At 39.0% G+C, this 25999-nt stretch overlaps 3 protein-coding genes and 1 pseudogene across 3 annotated transcripts; 2 read left to right on the top strand and 2 right to left on the bottom strand.

Moving 5' to 3' along the window:
• Positions 1–4282: 4282 nt before the first annotated feature.
• Positions 4283–10540, top strand: LOC146390405 (uncharacterized). The gene is made up of 4 exons (XM_084923478.1): positions 4283–5910; positions 6628–6683; positions 6791–7150; positions 7330–10540. The coding sequence occupies exons 1-4, from the start codon at positions 5858–5860 to the stop codon at positions 7485–7487; spliced, it is 627 nt and encodes a 208-aa protein (XP_084779604.1). The 5' UTR covers positions 4283–5857; the 3' UTR covers positions 7488–10540.
• Positions 10541–14425: 3885 nt separating this feature from the next.
• LOC146390404 (CD276 antigen-like) lies at positions 14426–17138 on the top strand. The gene is made up of 3 exons (XM_084923485.1): positions 14426–14483; positions 14591–14950; positions 16503–17138. The coding sequence occupies exons 1-3, from the start codon at positions 14426–14428 to the stop codon at positions 16670–16672; spliced, it is 588 nt and encodes a 195-aa protein (XP_084779611.1). The 3' UTR covers positions 16673–17138.
• Positions 17139–17686: 548 nt separating this feature from the next.
• Positions 17687–18803, bottom strand: LOC146390403 (uncharacterized). Its single transcript, XM_084921393.1, has 4 exons — positions 18746–18803; positions 18279–18638; positions 18107–18189; positions 17687–17749 (listed from the first exon to the last, which is right to left on the bottom strand). Exons 1-4 carry the CDS (start codon positions 18801–18803, stop codon positions 17687–17689), a joined length of 564 nt encoding a protein of 187 aa, XP_084777519.1.
• A 571-nt stretch (positions 18804–19374) lies between these two features.
• On the bottom strand, positions 19375–21152 carry LOC146390402 (zinc finger MYM-type protein 1-like; annotated as a pseudogene).
• Between the last annotated feature and the right edge of the window lie 4847 nt (positions 21153–25999).

The raw sequence follows: 25999 nt of genomic DNA, 5'->3' as shown, positions 1-25999 counted from the left end.
TGTTGGTTGGAATATTTGCAAAATCGTGACTACCTCATGATATTTTGTCTCAAAAAATAACCCTATGAATATGTCAGTGCCATTAGGATGAAATTATTGTGTCACCAACATTTAACGTTAGACATATAATTTTAACAGCCTCTGTAAACTAGGGCTGCCACAAACGATTATTTTGATAGTCGACTAGTCACCGATTAATTTTGCGATTAGTCGACTAATCAGATCATCATCCATTGGACGTAAAACTACAGCTTATTGCACCAGCAGCATCTGCTCTTATATAACTATCATTAGCTTACAGCTGTAAGTGTTTAAGGTGCTAACTAAAAATAAAGACAAGATGATAGTTTATTAAATTTGAATGAAATTTGCAGATTGTTTAGGTGAAGTTTAATAAACTCAGCCGTCTGCTCCTTGATATCTAACATATAACGGGACACCGGAGTAAATTCTGGAGCATCTCACACTTCTGATAATCAGCTGTCTGCCTGATGTTTATTCAGCTGTGTAAAAACTATAACTTTGATCTCAGCCAAACCGATTTACTCAGGAACAAATAAAATACTAAAAAAGCCAAACAATAAAATATTTAAGTTATCTAAGTGACTTATATATGTTTAACCTGAGTAGCGAAAGACGGAGGTGGGTTTGAAGCCGGGAGTCCGGTGTTCTCACGACTCTAGTGAGCCTTGCCCCGGCTAGCTATCGAGCTAGTGGGTAACAGACGCCTCTGAAAACGTCAGAGCGCTTTTGAAAATATGTGGTGTCTTGATAAACTGAGCAGATATTTGAGGTTTACACAGCTACATTCTCACCTGAAAATATGTTAAACGTTTATTTTGTGACCCAGAAAGAATAATAACAGTAACATTAAAACTAACTAGCTGCCGCCATTGTTGGAAACTGAGCTGGGCTGCCCTATGAATTCTGGGACAGAGCTACTTCTTCTTCTTCGGGGTTTAACGGCAGCTGGCATCCTTGTACATGCAGTGCTGCCATCTTCTGTTTCAGTCCGTTATTACACTCTTAAATCCTACTACTTATTCCTGCGTCTTTTGTGATCTTACAAAGCTTCAAACGATGCGTAGACTATTAAATTAGTCGTCGACGATTTTGATAGTCGACGTAATCGTGACTAGTCGACTAATCGTGGCAGCCCTACTGTAAACTAATATCCTGGCTCGCTCAAAGCTGCCGTTTTCTCTGACAGTTTTAATCAAAATTAGAAATGCTACTCTGAGACTGAGAGAGCTAATAATACTGCATTTTGTGGAGTTAGTTTCCAAAACACGTTATTCATGGTTACATACAGTTTTATACTGATGTGGGCCAAAGCATAGCATAGCCTGTAACGTTATTGTGACGGACACATTTTATGACTTAATTTGGCTTTAAGTGACTTACAGGTTTCTTTGAAAAATACTTTCTTATATCCAGGTTCTTCCTTTTTGCTGCCGTCCTCCTCGCAGCGCAGGCTTGCCGCCACTAAAACTAAACAGAGCTCCCTGAAAGGCTCAGCCAATCACATTGGCCATATTTGTCACATGAGGTAGGACTCCAGTAGAGAACGTAATTTAACTCTTTCTGCACCGCTGGGTGAATGAGACATCGACAGATGTTTTTTTTTCTTTCTATGGGGTTAGTTTTTCTTTACTCGAAGAGATCAAATTATTGGTGGGGACAATTCAATAATCGCTGAATATTGGTGGGGACATGTCCTTTCCGTCCATGCCAAATCTACGCCCTTGGATTATTTTAATTTAGCTGAAAGTGTTTTCCCAAGTAAAAATGACAATTAAAGGAGTTGAACGGACTAACAAATCTCAGTCAACTAAACTAAGACGAAAGTTTAGACAACATGTGATTTTTCATTAAGATAACAATTGGTTGTGTTACAAGAACAAACTCTATTTCTTGACTTAACTTAAAATTTTAAGGCAGCCCTTTACCTGATATTTTTAAGTTGAAACAACAAGTTATATTTTACGGTGTGGTTCCGAAAACAGTTTTATGTTAATCCTTAATATGTTTTATGTGTGTGTCTGTGTGTGTGATTGGTTAGCTCCAATCATATAATCTTTATTTCCATTTATATCACATCCCATAGATTTTTGTATATTAAATATTTCATTGTTTACTTTTTCAATACAAACTTTAAGTTCTTCAATCTGATTCTTGTCATCCTCATTTCTAGATTTTTTATTCTTCAAATAAATATATTGATTTACTTGTTCATAATTCTTTAGATTTTTGTATAATTTATTTCTCTACATTTAAATTTTAAAAAAATTCTCATCCCTTCTTTCAGTATCTCCCACAACTCTATATCAGATGATGTGAGTTTTTTAAGTTGTAAAACTTTCTTAATTGCTACCTTTAATTCCAAAACTAGTGCCTCGTCACTTAGGCAGCTCGTATTTAATTTCCAATAAGTGGAAGGGGGGTCAGTGCCACACAAAATCGTTGCTCTGACTACCTTATGATCAGAGAGCTTACGAAATCATTATATCTTACAGCTGAAATCTCAGAAGATATATAAATTCTATCTATTCTAGTTTTAGAGGCTGAGTCAAACCTTGTCTAATGAGTTGTCTGAGGGTTTAAGATATTAAATAAACCCTAAGAGATGCGTCTTTAGTAGCAATCCTGTCATTCTCTTTCATAAGTATATTAAAATCCCCACATGAAACAGTATTAAACCCACATTCCAACAACTGTCTCATTTTCTTTAGCAGTTCTTTTTTCTTTCGGGTGCGGTATATACATTAATTAATCAGAACTTTTAACCACTATAATAACAATCCACAAGTAAAAGCCGCCTAGGTGTTATATCTCTTTACTTTATGATATTCACATGAGTGGTTTTTTTTTTGGTTTTTTTTGTCCCGTTTGGATCTTTAGCCATCAGAATTGTTGTCTCAAGGCCAAGAAAGATGCCAAGCGGATTTACTTTACCAAGTGGATCATCATGGCCTTGCCATATTGGTCCATTTGATTGACCTTTATTATAATTATGTATTTATTTTATTTTATTTTTGGTTGCTACAGATGGGACAGACATGACTGGGGGATAGGACAGGGAGAAAGAATGAAAGAAAGAGAGGGAGAGAAAGAAAAACAGAGGGGAGAAGAGACGGTGAGAAAGGGGGGAAGAAAGAAAAACAAACAAAACACCTGGATCACCTGTATGGAGAAAAAAAAACAGAAGAGAAAACAAACAAAAAAGAGCAACATAATAAAAAAACAGCACCATCACAATAAACTAGCTAGCAGTAGATAACAGTAGATACTAAATATTAAATGCTATTGTGCAGCAGGCAAGATAGACAGTGCACAATGTGCTTTGAGGCAGCAGCCAAGAAAGGTGTAGTCCGCGTCTGTGAACACCCGTGTGTACACCTGTGTGGATCAGCATGCTTTTATTCCAAAGGTTTCTCCATGTAACGATCTGCTAGGGAGTGTGGGGAGCCATAGCCCTGTCCCCCAGGGCATGAAGCAGGTATGGAGGAGATCCAGGCCCCAGATATCCAGAGGCCCCAGAGTACGAGGACCCGAAGAGGACCACCAAAGGGGGGGGAACCGTGCCACCCTCCTGGGAAGAGCTGAGTAGAGCCCAGGTGGCGCCATGTGTCAAATGATAAGGAAATTATGAATACTTAAACATTTTTTTACTGAACTTTTCCTACAAACACGAACATTTGTTAATGTTCATGTAAAGAGCATTAGTCCAGTGAAAAGTGAAGTCTGTAATTTGGTTCTTTTTTAAAATTTCACTCTCATATAATTTTCACGTCTCTGCAGCTGAGAAACTAAATGCTTTTGAGTAAATGTAAATCTTCAGAAGAAGCAACATTTCAAATGAAACAGCGTCTCTGACAGATCACTGACAGTAAAACAGAATGAACAGACTGAAAAAGTGCCATTAACTGCTGTCCTTACCGAAAAGGTGACCTCATGCCTGACATACATGCTGAAGATGTAACACAATTTTTACATTATTTATCAAAAAGTCTAAATTTTTATATTCTAAAATTTACAATTGTCTCCCTGTCTGTTTGTTCGTAGTCCAGTGTCCACTGGTATCATTTTCGAATGTTGTGTGAGGGCAGAAACCAAGAACAGCTCAGCTGATTTAATTTTGGTGAAAATCAGGTCAAGGTCACCTCAAATATGTAAATCAATAAAACTTTATATTACCCATAATTTTTCAAGAAACTTTAAAACTTTGTTTTAAAGTTTAGAGTAAAATGTCAGTCATAAATATTTCATCTTCTGGGTATTTAAACTGATTTTGTAAACTTTGTAACATATTGTGTTATTTAATTTAGTTCAGTCTGTTACTGTTCGTATTTCATAACAGCTGTGTGAGGCAGGCACGAATGGACCCAAAATGCAGAATTCAAAGAGACTAAAACTAAACTACAAATGTAGCTTTATTGCTGGAATTTGAGATTACAAACTAAAGCTGGGAGACACCAGAAACTAAACAGACTGGAAGAACACACAGAAGTGAGGGAGATGCAGACATTAAATACACACAAGAGGAAATGAGGGAACAGACCTCAGGTGGGAACACAGCAGAGCATGATCTAACTAATGAGACGAGTAAACAAAACACAACATGCTGCACACAAGACAAGTGACTATCAAAGTAAAACAGGAAGTACACAAAACGCACACAGAGACGCAGATGGACTAAATACAGAGAACAGAGGGAATGAGAGAAACACAGACCTGAAAGGGAAACAGGCAAAAAAACAACATGACCGAGGATACGGACTAATTAACACGGAGACAAGACTGAGGTCAAAGACAGGTCCTACCACAGGAAACTAGACACAAGAGGACAGGCAACAAGAAGAGAAAACCTGAGGCTAGATAAAACAAAAGAGACATCAGGAGACAAACAGATCAAAACTATAATAAAATTCCTCAGGCATTAATAAAGTATTGTGATTATAAAAACAGTAGTAATATGGATGAACCTGCTTTTATCAAAGATGTTTTTAACAAACGTGACATAAAAATAAAGAAGACATAAATAAAGCAGCAGGAAGTAGAAATAGAGTCAAATATAAGACAAAGCACATACATGCTGCTGTTGTCTCCTCTTCTTTAGTTGGTGGTTTGTTTTCTTCAGCCAGCTGTTTCATCAGGCCTCTCTAACTCTCTCTCTCTCTCCTTTGACGTGACATCAGCATTTTTGTTTTGTTTTAATAATAAAATAGTTTGGAAGAGTTGATCATTCACGATCAGCTCAGCAGACAAAAACAGTTCAAAGCTGCTTATACAAAGAGAGAAGGATGATTATTTCTTCAGTCCTGTTGCATCACAGCAGATTTTGAAACTTCCTGTAGAACAGTATTTGTTTTAATAACAGATTGTTTTTGTTAAAGAATGAAAAGTCAGTAAAGTTTAATCTGTAAATCATTTTAAAGGAACAAATTATAACTTTGTCAAAGTCATCACAAAGTGAAATGCAAAGTGTTGCAGAGGTGTAAAACATGCCGTCACTGTTTTTGTTCTGTGGTTTGCACTGAAACAGCTTCTGCCATGTTGTTCTGGCTGTAAACGTCTCTGTAATGGGAGTGTTTCTGTGTGAGAGACTGTAACAGGATATTACTGAACTGTGAAAGTCTTCTGGAGCAGTTTGGGCTAAATGGTCTCTGCATCAGCCAGACTGTGAACTCCACATTTATACTTTACAATATTAACTGTACAGTTTTGAGATTACATAACAGCTCAGCTGTTAAACACATCTTGAAAGAGGAAGAAATGCATGAAACGTCAGAGATGCAGCACACTGAGTTAAACCCACTGACAGGTCTGCATCGTATCTGAAGTTTGTGTCCACACTATGAGGAGAGCAGCCCCACCGAACATCATCCTAACGAGAATGAACCAACAACAGTAAGTATTTCATCTTTATCTCTGTTTGTGTCCTTCCTGATGCTCTGTGTTTGTAAGCAAACTCAAACTGTCTCTGGCACATTTACTCAGACTGAGTTCAAAAAGAAGAAAAGTTTAAGTTTTACTGTCAGGAGAAACTTTGTGTCAGTGTCTCTGTTGGTAATTATGACAATCTGAGAAAATTGCTTCATCTGAAAAGTTCAAGTGGGGAAAAATCTGACTTTTTCAATCAGAACTTTTTTTTCTTTTTGAATTAAAATATTATCATAGGACAGGACTCAGGGGGGAGTTCAGAGAGTGATGTCACTCAACCGCTTTCACAGGCGGTCTCAAACTTCGTGTGTGTACAACTGTTTCTTATTTCAATTGTTTGTATAGACAGCAAATATGTATATATATATATATTCTAAATATTATGTTACTTTGGACCTCTGACCTCTTCTTCAAGGTCAAATTTTCATAATGTCGCTTTTATCTTTGAAACTATATTGAAAATTGTGCTGCTTTAATTTCATGATCTTTTCCTTGATTATTTTCTGAACATTCACATGAAACAAATCTTGTTTTTCCCTCTAGAGAATAAAAAACCTCTGCAACTACAAAACTGTTTCAAAAATTCATTTAAATCTAATTTAACAGATTTTCCTTCTTCTAGCTGTACTGACTGACCTTTGACCTCATGTGTTGATGACTCTTCACCTCTGTCTCCTCTCACAGGGAGAAGATGATCTGCAGGATCCTGCTGCTCATCATCCTCACCTCATGTGTCTCTGGTTAGTTTACAGCTTCACTTTATGAACTCCAAATAAAGCTCAACAACAGATTTGTTCCAGTTCTCAGTGTGTCTGCTCCTCTCTTTCCCTCTCTGTCTCCTCAACAGGATCATTTGTAGTCAATGTGACACAGACCTGCTATCAGGCAGAGGAGAACCACAACATCACACTGGAGTGGACGTTCACCACCAAACCTGACAGATCCTACAAAACTCTCAACATCCTCTGTGAACTTTTTATCAGTGATAAACTCTCAGTCCTGTATCAGGTTCATGAAGGTGTTGAGGTGTCAGAGTCTCAGGATGCAAAGTTTTCAGGACGAGTCCAGAGTGACAAAGACGCCCTCAGAGAAGGACGAATCAGACTTCAACTGTCCAGACTCAGGACTGATGACTCGGGTCTGTACCTGTGTGAGGTCAACACTGATTATGGCTTCAGTGTTGGAAGATGTCGACTCAACGTCACTGGTGAGATGATTAAGTAGAAAAATAATAGTAATTTTTTGTACATCTTTATCACCGCTGTAGTGACTGAGCTTTTGAACAACAGATTTTATGAAGCTTTAACTGTATGATTCATTTATAACTGTAATATTTAATATTATTAAAGTCCAGATGGCTGACATTTTCATTCTGGTCTTTAACAGCTGCTGATCAGGTCCAACCTCAGAGATCAACTTTGAGTGGAGAAGTAAAGATTTGGGGAAAAACCCTGCTGAGCACTATACAGGGTCTAACAGGACTAACAGCTCCTCTGTCTGCCATGCTGGCTGCTTTCATTTGGTTTATTGTAGGAAGGAAATAAAAGAGCAAAATCAAAAAACAACAAGTTACCCTCAACCTAAAGACTACACGACTCTCTTCCTTTGACTAATGGCAGAAAATAACTTGTAGAATAAAATGTTAAATTTCCTGGTGCTGAATTTAAGTTAATGCAGCTGAAATAATCTGCAATCTTATAAATAACATTTCTATTGTAATAATTGTTCATAAAAAAGTTTCTTAAATCACTTTTGATAATTTCCACATAGTGATAAAATTTTTCCCCACACAGGGCGGTGTAGTGTTTGGGTCAGCTGGACCTGTAGGACACACATGCTTGTCATACTTTGCGAACACATCACATCACAGGACTTTCTTCCACATGACTTCCTCAGACGTGATCTCAAACCATTTTTACATCTCTGCTCCTCGGCTCACTTCCTCCATTCATGCTGTTTTTCTTTTCATTTCCTCACAAAGACACAGATAAATATAAAGAAGCATGTGAATCATTCAGAGTTACTCTTGTAGACTCACAGAATAAAAACTCAGAGCTGGAAATGATCAGAATATTTTTACTTCATGCTCAGATGTTGAAAAGCTCAGCTCAGCAACTTGTCGTCATGGTGATTTCTTGTCCGTGAGTCACATGTTATGGAGTTTGATGGTGACCTGGATCTCTGCTCTAAGATGGTCTCAGGTGTTAATGCGAACGGTCTCCATCTGTGTCTGACAAGCCTGGCTGATGACCTTTGACCCCTTTGACGAGGCATTCATGAACAAATTTAAAACATGTCAGTATAAATTTGAAGTGATATAAATGTGATCTGAGGTTTTCAACAGTTACCTACAAACACCTACATTATACATCAGTAACAGAGAAAAAGAGCAGCATGTTGTGAGCACTGATGCCTCAAAGGAACAAGGAAAAAATGTATTCATGTCTATTGAAGTTCCAATAAATACTGCAATTTTCTCCATTTGGTGAAGCTGTTGCTGCTGTGGTCATCCTCTTCCATAATACATATGAAACTGTGGATGTTTTATCTTTATTCAGGAACATCCCCCAGCCTCCATTTTTATTTCGTTGACCTCAGAATCTCCACAGATGATTTGTGTCCTGCAGGCAGCAGGTCTCAGAGTTGTGTCATCATGTAGTTGAAAGTTCAGCCTGGATTTAAAACAAAAATAAAAGTGAAGCATCAGGAACAAACATGAGATTCATCCAGTTCAAGAACTCTGCTGTAGAAATCTACACTTTGGATCAGACTGTAGCTGAGAGGAGCTTCAATAACACCAATACCGGACATCTTTATTTACTGATACTTGTTCATGATCAGAAATATGTGAGTGTAAGTTCTCTAACAAAGGTTTCAGTATTATCACAATTATTTATTGTGGCAATAAGCGGATTAAACATGTGACCCTGGTGTCTCCAGACAGCTGAGTCAACAACAACAGCTGGTTAAAAACATTATGACAGGTAACGTTAGTTATTGTTACTAAACATGGCACCAGTTCTTTATCAGTTTTGAAAATCACTTCCAGTTCATTTTCTTTTTAAGAGAACTGAACCTTTTATTTGTATTTTATATTTTTACTGACTCATCTATTTCCTAGTCTACTCATCTGAGATGTAAAACAGTGGCATGAATGTTTCTGTTGTATTTTAGCATCTTATATGAGCTCTGTCGTCACATCTGTTTTCCACCGGTTAGCTGACCTCAGAACAGATTTAAATAAGTTAAATACAGGAAATAAATAGAACAGGTACAAACAGTGTATAAATCACAGTAATATACTGACTTATGAGTGTTATAGAGGAGGAGCATCACAGCAGCAACAGCTTCACCAAATGTACAAAGTAACATTCAAAGAATCTCACAGAAATGCTGCAGTTTGAACATCAACACTCAGCTACAGGTAGAGCTTAAATGAGCCTGTCTGTCCAGATGGTGGCGCTATAAGCTCACTTTTCCTGCTCTGTTACAGACATGATCTTATATTCTGATCAGAAACACAAGAACACAAAAGATGAGCAGCTTTGATTCACGATCAGTAAAAGGAGGAAACACAAGAGTCGATTCATCTGGAATCAAACATTTTCAAACAAGTCTGGAAAAATGACAAGAAATGTTTCTTTGTTTGTGAATACATTTCTGTATTTACTCCGTGAAAATCTCTCCTCTGTCTGTGAGATCTGCAGGGAACACTGTGAGTCAGTAACACAACTAACAACACAAATACAACCAGAACACAATGTTCTATTTTTCTGGAGATCCCAGAAAAAATGGGATGTCGACTTAAATCTTTATTAAAGTGCAGCCTGAAACTGTTCCTGTGTGAGAAAGAGATTCAGGAGTCCTCACAGTATTCACTCTGAAGTCATGTTGAGCTGCATTTAACAAATCTACTGTGTTTAAACACGTTTTTGCTTCATTAAATGCAGAAGCACAAGCACAGAAAACCAGAAGTAGTCTTTGAGAGATCCCCGTGTTTTCAGTTTTGATTTGTTTTTTTGGAAGACATTTCCAAAAATGATTGAAGAGAGGTGAAGGAAGTCTGTGTTCATAACTGTGCTTGGAATTTTTTTCAAGTGTTTATGTTATTTGAAAATACTAAAATCTCCATTTGTCACTACAGGCCTGTATACAGTCAGTGTTGGTAAATTTGATGAGCTGGATATTTAAATAGTTCAGAAAGAGATGCAGCCCTGTGGATTTGGGAGGAACTGTGACTTTAGTGAAGTCAAAAGTCCAACGACACAATAATATTCCCCCAAATAATTGTTCACAAGAATACCTAATGATATGTTTTGGTAGTTCCTGATGTTTATAGAAGTCACTTTTTTCATGGTGAGCATCAGTTTACCTAATAATGAGTCCATGATCACTGGTGAAGACAATGACTCCTGATTTAAGGAAAGAAATGTGAGAAATAACTGAAAATGATTCCGACTCCAGATATCCTGACAGCTGCACCTGATCACACCTGTTTGCTTTAACATCACTGATCAAGTTCAACGATCAGGACATCAGATAATGTTCCTGAGCTCACTGAGCAGTCCATCACTGAGTGTGATTAATGGTGATTTGTTGAAATAAGTCAGAATAAATCAAACGGTTCACCTCAGCTTCATTTCCTTGGTTTCATTTCTGAGAATTTAAAGTTCAAAGTTTAGTTAAACACAAATTCTGCTCTTTAAACAGCTTCTAGATCCAATAAAACCTTTAATAGTTTGAATCGATCCAAATGTACCCTCTAAAACTGAATGACTGATGGAGACTCTGGCACTGGTACAAACTAAACTACAGCTCATCAAGGCTGTTATCGGATTTTTGCAAATTTCCTTTTTCAAGTCATAATCAATAAAAACAATCTTATTTATACATGAAATCTATTTTTTGTTTCTCAGGTGATCAGAAACAGTTTAGCTGCTCTGGCTGCAAACATTTGTCTGTGCAGAAAACACAAACATGACAATAACAAAAGAGAAGTTATAGAAGATATTTTGGGATGTTGGGGTTACAGGTCTGGACAAAGTCTTCTGTCAGAAAGATGGCAGCAGTCCAGGAACAGTACATGAACTTATTGATTGCTTTACAATATACGTGTGACTATGATTATGGTCATAGATAACTAGAAAAACAATCATAATAACATTATTTACTTGACATGAATAATATCTCAAAATATCCACAAGGGGTCACTGTCAACCAACAATTTGCTTCATAGCACATCACAAAGTTTGCTAATAGTAAAAACAATAGAAACGTCGTTTAACTTAAGTCCTAATATAGCTGGATGTAATTAGTGCTAAATAATCTTACCAACATAGCATCAAAGTACTGAGACATAAAATCAACTCAGTCCTATGAAACTGTTCCTTTGGGGAAATCCACTAGGACTGGCCGCTGATGCAAAATGATTCTTTCCCCTAGACATCCTGAGGCCAAGTCAGAGCAGGGAAATCTGAACAAAGTGAAAGTGGGAACACTGGACTTTGTTGTGCTGGTTACCTGATCACTCACAACATTTAAACTTGAAACCACAGAGTGGTGTTTCCATCAGCTGCAGGACAGAGTCATGGACAACAAGGATGCAGCGAATGTTTGAAAAGAATAAACATTTACCAGCTGAAACAAGAGGAGACGGCAGGAATAAGAATTTTATATTTTACTGTATCACTGTGTCCACTTCCGCTCTTTATTTGTGCACAACTTATTTGACACTTTTGTCTGTTTAAAGCATTTAAAAGCAGCGAGGCTCTCAGTCTGTTATGGTCTGTTACACTGCAGCTATAAAACTGTCATACCGTGGAGGGAGCAGGTTAGGAGCCAAATGCAAAGCTGCAGAGTTCACAAAGAAAGCACGAGCCATTTCATTGGCTGATATAAATCTAAATCAGAGTGCAAATTATAAAATTAACACAAATCCAGGAAGTCAAGGAAGCCAAGCATACAGGCAGGTAAACAGTATAACACAACAAAGAACACATGAAAGAGCACACTGAGCTAACAAAGGGAGGATGTAAAACAATCCCACAACCAGTAAACCAAGAACTAACTGAGAACATCTTTACAAAGAACCACAACAACAGATGACCTAAAATACAAAACTCCAGAATCACATTTACAGAGGACACAAAAAACACTATAAAAAATAACAAATAACAAAAAGTATTTAAAAGTAAAAATTAAAATGCCAGGATACACTTAATAAACTTTTTGTTTCAATCATCAGTTGAAGCTGGTAGTTCATGTAGTTTTGTGTAGTCGGTGTAATAATCATCATTTAATGATCAACACCCACACAGCAACAGGCTAACAGTCCAGTTTAACATTCATAAACCTGCTGCTTTTGGTCACACTGACAGTTTGATCTATATGTCAGACTGTTTTTACTGATTATGAAAGATGAACAATAAAGTTAAAGACTCAAAACAACACTGGTGAGCTGCAGACTGTCTTACAGACCATCCACCTCACTTCACCCATATTTAGACACTAAACCTTGACTTGGACCATCCTGTCTCACCGCGTGTTCCTGGGATCTGTACTATGAAGATACCCAGGACATCTTTCTGCTTTGTGCCTTTACTTCTCCAGCACTGACGACAACATTTGTTCTAATTTTATCCCGATTGCCACCAAAATCAAATCAGCTGCAACTGTGGTTTTTATGCACCATCACGCAAACTTTAAAAACGACATCTTTCAAAAATGTGGAACTAGAGGATGCAGCATGTAAAGCACAAAAGTGACTGCATTGAAGATTTTCCACACTCAGTTTTACTTTTAAATTCAGCACACAGCGAAAGCGCTCCCTCAGCAGGGTCATAGCGAAACAACACCTGGGAAGGTGAGTGTTGGGTGTGTCTTATATAACCTAACAGCATTCTTCTCTCCAGCTCAGTCAGTGAAATCTGTCCCTGGATGTTGGTGTGTGTGGAATGTGAGTGGAAAGAAGAACAGACAGCAACAGTAAGTATTTTATCTGTAACTCTGTTTTTATGTCAAACGTCTCTGAGAGTGTTTAAAGTGAAATATCTGCTCTCATTATCATTAAAAATAATATTATTATTTTACCAGCTGATGTTACAGTGAAATACAGACGCTGTCTCTGTCTGATGTCATTTCTGATTTTTTTTTTCTGCCTCGAGGGATTTAAGAGGAAACCCTCTAAAATCAGGATTGTCTGTATTCTCAAATTCCATTTGTTTTCTCAAGTTCTCAGAGTTCAGATGAATATCTCACACCCCATGTCAGCTCTTTATGCATTTTTTCCTGATTTGTTTTCTTTTTAAGGACTTTTACTTCTTTTGTCCTCCATGTATCCAGTTTCTTCTTTTAAGGACACACTACACACCAACTTTCTAGCCAATAGCTCTTTGGGAAACCTTCTTGCTGGCGCCTCATGTCTGTCAGACTATTTAAGCTTTTGGCAAATTAAACTACAGAAATAAGACGGGTTGACAAGGTTCTAAAAACAAAGTACCTAAAGATAGATTTTAAAACTGGTTCCTTGACAAGTTTCAGTCAGGTGCGTTTGTTTGAATTATTGAAAAAATTCTGCTTCCGTCGAAGATAAATTTAAAGAAGTAAGAGCTGGCTCAAGACTTTTGCACACTACTGTAGCTACCAACAAACATGTGTTGGATAATATTTGATATATTCTAAAACACAGAACACAAAGTTTTTATACTTTCTTTTAAAGAGCTGTTTGATCAGCTTAAAGCTGAGAGCACATCCAAAACCTGATTTTTTTTTTGTCTGTCTACTGATGGTGAAGATGCCAGTGAGATTATAGAGAGATAAATCAGTTATAGCAAAAAACAAAAAACGATTGTGATCCCCAAATGTGGGGGCTTATCTCCCCACCACCACACTCCCTGCCATTGGCTGATGCCCTCTGACGTCAGTGCGTAGGTGGTTCTCGGTGTCCGAGGCTGGGTGCTCAGGTATGTACTGGCACACTCCCAGTGGCTGCTCGGTGGGGCCTAGCACCCGTGGCACGGCCAGGCCCCTTGCAGAGAGTGGAGGGTCCCCGGCTCTCAGGTCTCTGAATCCGGGGACTCAGTCTGTTCTGGCCGGCTGCTGGTGGAGCCTGTGGGCATGTCTCCCCAGCCCCCTGTGGATTCTGCACCATGGCTGCTGGGTGGCCCCCCACTCCCCACGCTGTCAGGGGCTCTCCTCAGCTCTTTTCTAGGAGGGTGGTGAGGCTGCCTCTCCAGTGCTCCTCCTTTGGCTCTCATCATTTCTGATTTCACTGTAATGTGAGAACTCCCAGAGGCACATTTTATGACCTACTCTCTATATTTTGCTGTCAGCCTGGATAAACCTCTGCACACTTCATCCACAATAGAACATGCTGCTCTACAGTAGAGGATATATTGAACACTGTAGATTTTCCTTTTTCTAGCTGTACTGACTGACCTGTGACCTCATGTGTTGATGACTCTTCACCTCTGTCTCCTCTCACATGGAGAAGATGATCTGCAGGATCCTGCTGCTCATCATCCTCACCTCATGTGTCTCTGGTTAGTTTACAGCTTCACTTTATGAACTCCAAATAAAGCTCAACAACAGATTTGTTCCAGTTCTCAGTGTGTCTGCTCCTCTCTTTCCCTCTCTGTCTCCTCAACAGGATCATTTGTAGTCAATGTGACACAGACCTCCTATCAGGCAGAGGAGAACCACAACATCACACTGGAGTGGACGTTCACCACCAAACCTGACAGATCCACCAAAACTCTCAACATCCTCTGTGAACTTTTTATCAGTCGTATATCCTCAGTCTTGTATCAGGTTCATGAAGGTGTTGAGGTGTCAGAATCTCAGGGTGAAAAGTTTTCAGGACGAGTCCAGAGCGACAAAGACGCCCTCAGAGAAGGACGAATCAGACTTCAACTGTCCAGACTCAGGACTGATGACTCGGGTCTGTACCTGTGTGAGGTCAACACTGATTATGGCTTCGGCTCTGCCAGCTGTCGACTCAACGTCACTGGTATGTTGATTTAGCTGAAGTTAATCTAGTTTCTTTTATTACGATGGTGTTCACTGTTCCACTGAGCTGTTAAAACAGACCATACACTGTGTATGAAAGATGTCCATAGCTTCTGGGTCTGAACAATGAAGTCAACGTCAAAAGACTTCAATTCTTTTTTTAGTGAATAGCAGGGTGTGGTTGCAAAAGCACCTCCATTAATCTGTGATCTCAGTAACCACTCTCCCCTTTCATTTTTCTTTTTTTTCCCTTTTTAACTGAAATGAGACCACAACTGAGGCCATGATACTTAAACCCAGTAGTTCTAATGGTTTTCCAAAATGGGACCTGTGACCACTGGTTCCTTGTGTCAAAAACCTCAACATGATACGATGGACTTTAACTTAAAATTGGATAAAAAGATTAATTTTGTTATAAAATTGGGTTTTTACTAACCAATACTTCTTTCTAAGGTCAATCCCTTCTTATCTTTTACTCATTTTATACAGTTCTACATGTTTTTATTACATTATGACTTGACTGTTACACTGCTGTATATTTTGGTGTGAATCATGTTTCCCTTTCATGCCATCAGTTGGTCCAAAATTTGAAAGCTGGCCTTCTCACTAGAACTCAGAAACTGGAGCCTCCTGTCTCCTGGCCTCCATTCACTGGCTTCCTGTGACTTTTAGGACTGATTTTAAAATGTTTTTTCTTTTTAAAAATCCCTTAATCTCCTAACATCACATGTTCCTTCAAGCTCTCTGACATCTGCTCACCAGTTACTCTTCAGTATCCTATTTGTCAACCATTTAGTTATATTTATTGATGTGGGGCATCTTTCCTTTTTTTATACAACACTTTGGTCAGTTCTGTAGTTTTAAATGTGCTTTATAAATAAAATTGGATTGGAAACATCTCTGCTCTAGCTTTAGGCTCAGCTTACACAAACTAAAAGCAAAGAAGAACTTTAGTATAAAAGGCAGCACAGAAAACACAATTCCAATGACTAAAGTGTGATTGAGTGGACAGCCTACAGCCCACCTCCACAGTGTCCCACTGCCCACAGTCTTCATGTGATCAGAGGTGCAATCACTAAAAGGAAGAAACAGACGGCTGTTTCTCTCAGAGTTCAAATATCTTCAACCTGCAGACATCAGTCGGCTGCTCTAACCTCAGACTGTTTCACCAGTTAAACACAATTTTTTATCTGTTAGTCTAAACACAGCAGAGTAGATCTGCTGCTGAACTCAAACCGAATAAAACAAGAGGTTCATTTCATTCATGTTCAGGTTTCCTCAGTTTCTCACTCAGATTCACCTCCTGCTCATCACGTGCAAACATCAAGATGACCATAACAAAACAATACTAATCATGGCTTCATTAAACAATGTAGGACGTTATGGTGACTGACTCCATCTTTTATATACAGTCTATGAAGTAGCCCTGATGTAGTTTACCTGCTCAGAGTCATGTTGATCTATACGTAAAATTATGACCAGAGTAACTCTGTGTAACCGACATTTTACTTCAATCAATCAATCAATGATACATATTTTCATGTCATTTACAGCAGCTGATCAGCTCCACCCTCAGAGACCGACAACAGCAGAAAGTGGAGGCATGACCGGTTTCTATAGTTTAATGGGAGTGTTGGCAGCTCTGCTGGGACTGCTTGTAATATTTTTAGTTGTTTTCAGAAATAAAGCCAGGAGACAAAATCCTGTAGCAGAAATATGCTGAGCTTCAGAAAGACTCATCACGAAACATAAAGCTAAAGCCGCAAAAGTTACTCTGCTGTAAACTCATTATCACCAGATGACAGTTTTGGATTACATTCATGTGGTGATGTAACAGCTGTAGAGTTAGGAGTTGGTTTAACACAGAAATGAGTGAAATAGTTTCAACAGATTGTTTTATAAACCCACATAATCTTTAACATTAATGTAAAAGTTGTTTATTGTTGTTTATTTTTTCACACACAGCATACAAAGTGTGTAAAACCTGAGGCTACAATTCATTCCTGTGCTGTGTGAATACCTCCAGTAAGTAAAGCAATGACTGGACTCATCTGATTGACTGCTGTGTGTTCTCAGAGTAATCACTGCTCAGCATAATCCCAACTTCAGCTCCATCAGCTCACAGAAATACTCCAACCACAGTAAAGAGGACTTATTGTTTACCGTGTTTAATAAATGTCAACACCAGATTCAGTCTCTGCAGCTTTATTTTCATGCTGCTCTGAAACTCTGAAGGAAAGTTTACAGTCTAGATCTCCATGATGTAACAGGACTGTTTAACCTGAGCTGCTCATCGTTCTTCAAAGCTCTCTGAGCTTCTACAGGATGGCAGCAAAAATAAACAGTAACTATGTTGATGAAGCAATGAGGGGCTGAAACCACACACTCAGTAACTGATGCTGAAAATAAAGTCTGACTACAGAAAGTAAAAACATGTTTGTCTTTTTAATAAAGGTGGAATAAACCCAGACAGGACTGAGCCCTGGTGTTAATAAAGTTGTTTTGTGTGTTGATTATAAACTCTTTTTTGTTTTTCCACTTGTTTAAAAATAAATAAATGAAAACACAAAAATAAGAACTTCTCTAATACAAATGATTTTATTTACAATGTAAACATTATTACAGCAGTGATATGTCTGCATAAACATTTTCCTTGTACTCATCACATATCTTACTTATTTTAATGATAAAACGTTAAACGGCAATCCTCTCAATCAGCTGTTACAGTCTTTAGTCTTCATGGAGGTGAGAGGTGAAGCTGAAACTTGTAATGCAGCAACAGGATGGGACACAGAAGAATCTGTTCAAAGATTTCTCATTTTTTAGTAAAACAAGAATCATTGTTTACACTAATGTTATTTATCACTCCTGTAAAAGCTTCAATAAATAGGAACTTAATTAATACAGATTATATTTTTTTCATAATTTGCTTTCTGGAACTTAAACACATGTTGAAGAGTTTGTTGGTTAAATTTGTGACTCGGGTCTTTATTTAAAGCTCAAATAATTTGGGCTCAAACTGATCCTCCAAAAAAAGTCCTCTAAGTGGTGATTGGTTTAATTTCTGAAACACTCGTCAATGTTTGTTTCCTTTTTTTTTTATGCCAACTAAACAGAGCAGAGCGCAGATGACCACTAGAGCTAGTAGTGGTAATACCAGTGACAGTCCAACACCACGCTGGCTTTCTCTGCTCTCTGGTTGTGGACTCACAGTCTGAAAGTTGGACGAATGAAAAACTGCTAAAAACAAACAGACCAAGCCCAAAATAACAGGTTTTGTTTTAACTTGAATTGAATAATGTTTGCAAAGTGTTAAAAAAATATCTTACCAGTGACGTTGAGTCGACATCTTCCAACACTGAAGCCATAATCAGTGTTGACCTCACACAGGTACAGACCCGAGTCATCAGTCCTGAGTCTGGAGAGGTGAAGTCTGATTCGTCCTTCTCTGAGGGCGTCTTTGTCACTCTGGACTCGTCCTGAAAACTTTTCATCCTGAGACTCTGACACCTCAACACCATTGGACACATGATAGAAGCCCGAGGTTTCATAATTAGTCATCTGTTGACAGATGATGGAAACAGAGTTTGTGGAGTTGTCATGTTTGGTGGTGAACGTCCACTCCAGTGTGATGTTGTGGTTCTCCTCTGCCTGATAGAAGGTCTGTGTCACATTGACTACAAATGATCCTGTTGAGGAGACAGAGAGGGAAAGAGAGGAGCAGACACACTGAGAACTGGAACAAATCTGTTGTTGAGCTTTATTTGGAGTTCATAAAGTGAAGCTGTAAACTAACCAGAGACACATGAGGTGATGATGATGAGCAGCAGGATCCTGCAGATCATCTTCTCCATGTGAGAGGAGACAGAGGTGAAGAGTCATCAACACATGAGGTCAAAGGTCAGTCAGTACAGCTAGAAGAAGGAAAATCTCCATTCTGACTTCATTCATTCATTACAACATTTGATCCTGTTCATGGTCCTGATTATTACACTGACTGACCAAAACTATATGGATATCTGTTACCTTCTATGTATCTTAAGGTGTCGTGGTACTCCGTCTATGACCCAATGTTTTTGTTTCTCATGTTCTCATTTGGTATTGTTTAGTTTTCTTGTTCTTCTTCTTCTTAAATTATTTGTTGTTTTTTTGTTTTTCACCTGATAAGAATCTGTTTTACTGTTTTATCTTAAAACATTATTGATGTAAACACCACAACAGAACAAAATAAGCGTCAGTCTCTGTGCAAAGTGAAAATTATGTAATCTGTGAAAACGAAAGCAAACATAAGTAAAATGCAGAGGCGTCACTAGGTTTTAACGACGGGGGGGGCTTAGCCCCCAAGAGATGCACACGATATGAACAAATGTAGTGAATGAGCACAAAATTTCACAAACAGAAAACAAAGACTGAGAAATTGTTTTCCTACTTTTTTGGACAGATAAAACATCCTAGGCCACTTTCAATAGACATGACTGCAAGACTGTGAATCTTTTCTGACCCATTGTTTGACGCAGCCAGGAGTGCAGCCAACGCAATGCACTAAAGGACCTTTCGCACGAGCAGCTGCTGACAGGCACTGTTAGGGCAACTTGGATGGCTGCCTTCAGAGAGGGAAACATGTCTGAATCAAGGAGGTTGTACACAGACAACATATTTTTGGGTGGACATCCAGCCTCTGTTTTCCGGGTAAGAAAGTTTCTGTTCACCAGAACCTCCTCTTTTTTCAGGTCAAGTCTGTAGTGCTTTGCAAGTTCATTCAAGTGTGGTTCACTCAAGAAGTTCTCAGATTTAGGACTGCATGCCTGGATGCCTTTTAGCAACCCTGCATCTACACTGCAAAATCTTTGATCAAGCTCGCCAACCATCCGATCAACACAAGGGAAAAGTAACTCTCTTTTCAATGTGTCTGAGTTGTTCAATGCAGTGCGTGAACCCACAGTTGCCTCCAGGACAAAATCCTCCATTTTCCTCTGTTTGTGCCTTGTCTTGGCACCTGGTTCAGGGATACTGTGGGTGTTACACAGGGCCTTGGTTTTCTCATACAACTCTGTAGCAAATGCATCTGAGTGTTTACCCTTAAGGGTGTCACACAGCTTGTTTGCAGATAAAAGCTTCTGCCAGGTCTAAAGTCTCTTTCTGCAGGAATTTGTGGAGTCCTTCGGTTACAGAAAGAATCGACTGAAACATCAGTAGTGCATAGACTGCTGAGAACTTGTAGAGCTTTGCTCTGAGACCAACAGATTCGGGGGATCCAATTGCAGATAGGCACTCCAAAATGGCAGGCAGTGTCTCAAGAACTGCACTGATTGATCGCAACTGATATGCCCAGCGAGTGTTTGAAAATTGCACAAGCTCAGTTTTTGTCAATCCAAGCTTTGCCTGAGTCTCCATGAACTTATGATGATTGACTAGGGAGGTGCTGAAGAAAGAATACACACACTCCAACAAGCTGAAAAGCTCCACAGCCTCTGGGACAGCCTTGCAAGTATTGCACACAACCAGGTTGAGTTGATGAGCATAACAATGCACATAGATAGCCTCAGGATGGAGCCTTCTCAAATGTGCTTGTACACCTCCGGTGGAGCCACTCATAATGGCTGCACCATCATATGTTTGTGCTACACACTTAAGCTCTGCAAGACCATTGTTTTGGATCTGCTGCTGAATCTCATTTGCAATGGACTGGGCATCAAATGATTTTATCTCTGCAAGTGCAAGGAAACCTTCACTGCCCCCTCTGACACGTACCTGACACAAACAGCTAACTGCTCTGCCTTTTCATCCCTTGCCTCATCTGCCATGATGGCATAGACTTTAGACTGTGTCATTTCAGATACAATGACACTAGTAACTTCCTGGGCACAACAGTCAATCATGTCATTCTGGGATGTTGGTGAGATATACTGTGCATTTGATGGGGGATTATGTTTTTGAAGAAAAGGATCAAACTCCTTCAAATGCTCCATGCACGCAAGAAAATCCCCTCTGTTTGGGCTGTCTTCACCTTCATCATGGCCATGAAAAGGGAGTCCTTGTCTCCCTAACATAGAGGTGACTGCAACAATTCGTCTGAGATCCTCTCTTCTTTCGACTATCTCACTCACATTTGCAGTTGCTATCATCTGTGCAAGGTTTCCCTGTTTGCTAGTTCCCTGGTAGCTTTTCAATGTAACAACACTGCCCTTATGTGTTTGAGCCATCTCATGCTTGCCAAAGATGACTAAAGCTTTCTTCCAGTTCTTGCAACCACTACTGACCAAACTATCATGTTTGATGTTTTTGCCAAACACTCTACATGGGAAGCAGAAAGCTGCATTCTGGTTGACTGAATATTCTAACCAGTTGTGCTTTTCAAACCAGCTGTGGTTAAATGCTTGCTTCTGTGTACCAAAAGTATCATGTGGATAGCTCTTCAGCTTCACCTGTCTGGGCCCTGTGTCTTTGTCACCTAAATCAAACCCTGTAGTAGAATGAGTTGCTGCAGCTGCTTCATCATTTTCCCTCTCTTGGCCTGTTTGCTCTCCTCTCTCTGTAATAACTTGATCTTCCTCTGCCTCTCGAACCATTTGCTGCAGCTCCTCTGTCTCTCCTTGCTCTCTCTGACTTGAACTTGCCAGTTGACCTTTTTCTCCCTCAGCCTCTCCTTCTGCCTCACCCTTCAAGATACATTAAAACATACTGACTTGTAATGTAAATTGCTAATATCATGACTTCTGCTCACATGCCACAGTAATGTGTTGCTCCCAAATATTTTGAAGTTACAAACATTACATTTTGAGCACACATGTGACTAAAATGGTTGCAATTTAAAGCCCTGAAAAATATTACTAAATTACTTGAATTGAAGTAATATTAAAATAGATACCTCAAAAATATGTGAGTGAGGCTAATTTGACATATATATATATATATACATATATATATATACACATATACATATATATATATACACATATACATACATATATATATATATATATATATATATATATATATATATATATATATATATATATATATATCTTTGCTCTCTCTACTTTCTAACCTTTAACTTAGTGCGCTAGCCAGGTTTTTATTTATCAAAATGGGGAGCACCTGGTTCATTAATTACATGGGACCCTCTGCTGTTAGCTGGAGCTAACTAATTGTTACTACAGTGATGAAGACTTACTTTCTTGAAAAACTTGCGTATATCCATGATTTCTTACTGTTTGCAGCATGTACGCTAGTGTGTCCGCAGGTGTAGACGAGCGGAGTGTAAAGTAGCAGTGAAAACGAGGACTGGATTTTCAGTAATGTGGATGTCCCCTGTGAACAACTGGAACGGATTGGATAACGAAGCACTGACGCTACCTTAACAGTGTAAAGTGAAAGAGACCAACAGAGTTTAAAAAAAAAAAACTAAAAAAGAAAAAACCCACCAAATTATTTACGGGGGCTTAAAAATATTTCAGGGAGGCTTCAGCACCCCTAAAATAGGCCTAACGACGTCACTGAGGTAAAGGTATACTTCATGCACTTATCAGCATACAGTTTAAAGGCTTGCATTAGAGTGCATTGGTGCACAGTTGGGCATCTTTTATGGTTATACCACTGTGAATTTTGCTATATAAATATGCTCAAGAGTCTATCATATGTTTGACATCCAGCTAAAAATTCGAAAATATATATTTTTAAATCAGTAACTTTGCAAATTTAGAGGAAATGTTTTTTGGACAACATGAGTCACGTTTTAAAAACAGTTTGAATAATCTGCGCTGCCAAACAGACATTTATGAAGCGCCGGCTATAACACACATGCTTACTGTGTGAAAGGACCCGCGATGTCTTGGAGCAGAGAACCGCGTTGTATTGTTGCTTTTCTCTTATGCATAAGCAACGCCAGCCTGTCAGAAACGCTCTGTGTGGGTAGAAAATGGTCTGCACCGGCGCTGGTCCTGACGCGAAATGGCGAGGGTCTCACGCTCTGAGGAATGCTTCATATAGGACCGGATGCTTCCAAAAACAATAGATGGGGGGCCGATAAGTCTGGGGGCGATACACCTGCTGGGCATGTTGCTGGCTACTTCAGTAAATAGGCGAGACCCTGCTCGACTGGTACATCTGCGGGGCTTTTACCTTCTCGAGGAATTACAAAAAGAGCCGATACCGGCCACTTTAAATAATAGGTTGGGCCCTTGTTCGCATGGTACTCTCAACAACTAAGTGATACACCTATCTTTTGTCTTCCTATGGAATCACAACAGTTAAATGATACCCGCGGTGGGCTTTTGCAATCCTGAACAATTTCAAACAATTAACCGGCTGTTGAAAAGACGGAGCGGGTCTGTGCGACTGGTTTTAGAAGTATCACTGCAGCATTTATTTTCTAAAGAGCTGAATGTTATTTGCGACCATCTGTTGTGTTTAAAAACTACGGAAGAAATCCCCGTTTGATCCGTTTTTAAATAAATAAAATGCTTGCATCACTGCATGCTGTGACATCAGAATCACAAAATGAGTGTGATTAAAACACAGTTAGTTTGAAAGAGCGATACTGGCTGCTTTGGGGGAAAAGGTGACATCGTGTGCAACGTGTTTTAGAAGTAGCCCAATAGCCAGTAGCGGTTTTAGATACGGGCGACACGGGCGGTTGCCCGGGGCGGCATCGTGGTGGGGGGCGGCATCACGGGCATCGGCAAAAAAAAAAAAAATGCTCGTACTCATGCTGCCCCGACGTCAGCCAGCGCATATTGGGAATGGCACAGGCACCGATCGGTTTTCTATCGCCCATTTGCTGGGAGTAAGGACGCCCTTCGTTTGCAAGGTGCGCCTGCTGCTTGTGGCGCAGAGAGGAGAGGGTGGGGCGGCGGGGGATTTTCTGACCGGCTGGAGCAGCATCTAATAACCAACTCGCAAAGTAAAACAAAATAAAAATAAACCAACAAACACGAAAACACCAGACATTATGATACAGACTTATAATTTGCACCAATGTTTTTTCGAAATTCTATACACGAAAAGTGAGCGCGAGAGCCCTCCGCGCGCCTGCTTGCTGCTGAAGTCAAAGTAAACTTTGTCATCTCCGCTGCATACAGTCCAGTAGAGAGACGAGACGACAAGGCTCCAGTTACAGCAGTGCAAGAAAACAAAAAATATATGTAAGAAGAGTAAGAAAATAAATATACACTTTAGGACCAGGGGTAAAGGGATCAATGACAATTTAAAATTTACAGTTTGATGATTTAAAGTCTCACACACAAGCCGTCGAAAGGGGAGGGGGGGCTTGCTGCTTCCAAATAGAGCACATTTAATTTATAATGTTGTAAATCAAAGCCCATTATGTATTCATGATTTGAATCCTGGGTTGTGTGAAATCTCAGAAATGCACCCTAGACAAAGTGAATCTGTGAACTAAGGTGTAGGTGTGTTATATCATGTTGTGGTGATCCTTGGGTTGAGATGGGTGTTCATACTGGAGTGCAAAATTAAAACCAATGGAAGATGGACAAGAAAAGTTCAAAGCCATCAGGTCCTCAGTTTAGAAAAAGAGAAAAGAAGAGGAGGAGAAAAAAGCAAAAGATACAGGTAAGCAGATGTGTCATTGGATAATGGCAGGTCATCCTGAAACAATCAGAATCAGAATACTTTATTAATCCTTAAGGAAATTATGTGAGTTACAGAAGAAATGGTAAAAATAGCAACAGTAACAGACTAAACTCCAAACAATACATTATGTTACAGATTGTAATATTAATTAGTCATTGTCAGTTGTTGATTCGTACTGTTCTCATTGTATGACGAATTATGATGGCTGTTTGGTAGCCGTTTGCATACTATGCATACTCTCTCTCTCTTCATATGTGTGTGTGTTTGTACAACAATTTTATGTTAATGTACAATCCTTAATATGTTTTGTGTGTGTGTGGGGGGTGCGCCAGGGGGAGTGTTCGCCCAGGGCGCCAAACTGGCTAGGACCGCCACTGCCAACAGCGTTTATTTTCAAAAGGGCTGAATGTTATTTGTGACCATTTACTGTGTTAAAAAACTAGCTGGCTCTGTCTCCCTCTTAGTTCAACATTCCGAAATCCCAATTTTTAAATAAAATGATTGCATCAACCCGTGAAAGAAACCCCAGTAGATGCGTAAAAACTAGTCAGATTAAAAACTAGGGGTTTGATTAAATGAAACGCTTGTGAACAGGCTGACATTGCCCATTCAGAAGAAATTCCCATTTGTGCCGTTTTTAAAATAAAATGCTTGCATTGCTGCATGCTGAGATATTGTCAGAATTACAAAATTAGTGTGATTAAAACACTGTTACCAACACTTTTGACTAGATGTAAATAAAAAGCATTCCAGCTTTGTTGATGTGCACTGTGAAGCAAAACGACTTCCACCCCTCCACGCAAAAACAAAGAATTGCTCTTAAGAACACATATGTCTGCATAACTGAATGTTGAGACATGCCAAAGCGATAAAATAGTTTAATTAAAAACCCTATGGTTTGTTTAAATTAAAACCCAGTTAAAAACACATAAACTCATATAACCTCTCTGACGCCCTGTGTGTTTCCACACATGAACTCGCATACCCCGAGCACACCTGAACGCGCATGCACACACACACGCATGAAACCGGTCAAACAGGTTGTCAATCTGGTGTTGTACCAAAAAGTGATTGTCTGCCAAAAACCGATTGCTCGTATTTAAACTGCTATAACTTGTTGGGCTATAATATGTGAAACATATGTCAAATGGATCCCTTATGGATGACATAAAGTCATCTTGAACCACAAACAACATTCGTGTAACAAGGTAGAAGCCGCAATCAGTTTTTGGCAGTGACATTTATATAACCTTTATTTATGCACTTAAAAAAAATCTCATTAACATGAAAAATGTCTTTTGTGAGAGTAAGTTGGCCAAGAGGACAGCAGAAATGGCAGCAAATATTACAATAGTTCTGTAAAAGTATTTTAAGTGGGGATAAAGGACCGGATTGGTTATAATGTAAGTACAATAACACAGAGTTGTAAAGATACTTTAAAAATGGATAATTTTTTAAT

Source organism: Perissodus microlepis, chromosome 3 (genome assembly GCF_051167445.1).
Source record: "Perissodus microlepis isolate ML-2025 ecotype Zambia chromosome 3, ASM5116744v1, whole genome shotgun sequence".
NCBI classification, from domain to species: domain Eukaryota; kingdom Metazoa; phylum Chordata; class Actinopteri; order Cichliformes; family Cichlidae; genus Perissodus; species Perissodus microlepis.
This window is presented reverse-complemented; position numbering and strand designations above follow the sequence as displayed.

Excerpts from the sequence above, each read along its gene's own strand:
- LOC146390404 (XM_084923485.1), top strand. The coding sequence starts at position 14,426 with ATGGAGAAGATGATCTGCAGGATCCTGCTGCTCATCATCCTCACCTCA. Across the intron at positions 14,484-14,590 it reads CCTCACCTCATGTGTCTCTG|GATCATTTGTAGTCAATGTG; the intron begins GTTAGTTTACAG and ends TCTCCTCAACAG. Across the intron at positions 14,951-16,502 it reads CTGTCGACTCAACGTCACTG|CAGCTGATCAGCTCCACCCT; the intron begins GTATGTTGATTT and ends TGTCATTTACAG.
- LOC146390405 (XM_084923478.1), top strand. The coding sequence starts at position 5,858 with ATGAGGAGAGCAGCCCCACCGAACATCATCCTAACGAGAATGAACCAA. Across the intron at positions 5,911-6,627 it reads ACGAGAATGAACCAACAACA|GGAGAAGATGATCTGCAGGA; the intron begins GTAAGTATTTCA and ends CTCCTCTCACAG. Across the intron at positions 7,151-7,329 it reads ATGTCGACTCAACGTCACTG|CTGCTGATCAGGTCCAACCT; the intron begins GTGAGATGATTA and ends GGTCTTTAACAG.
- LOC146390403 (XM_084921393.1), bottom strand. The coding sequence starts at position 18,803 with ATGGAGAAGATGATCTGCAGGATCCTGCTGCTCATCATCATCACCTCA. Across the intron at positions 18,190-18,278 it reads ATGTCGACTCAACGTCACTG|CAGTTTTTCATTCGTCCAAC; the intron begins GTAAGATATTTT and ends GTTTGTTTTTAG. Across the intron at positions 17,750-18,106 it reads GTGGTGTTGGACTGTCACTG|ATTCTTCTGTGTCCCATCCT; the intron begins GTATTACCACTA and ends ATCTTTGAACAG.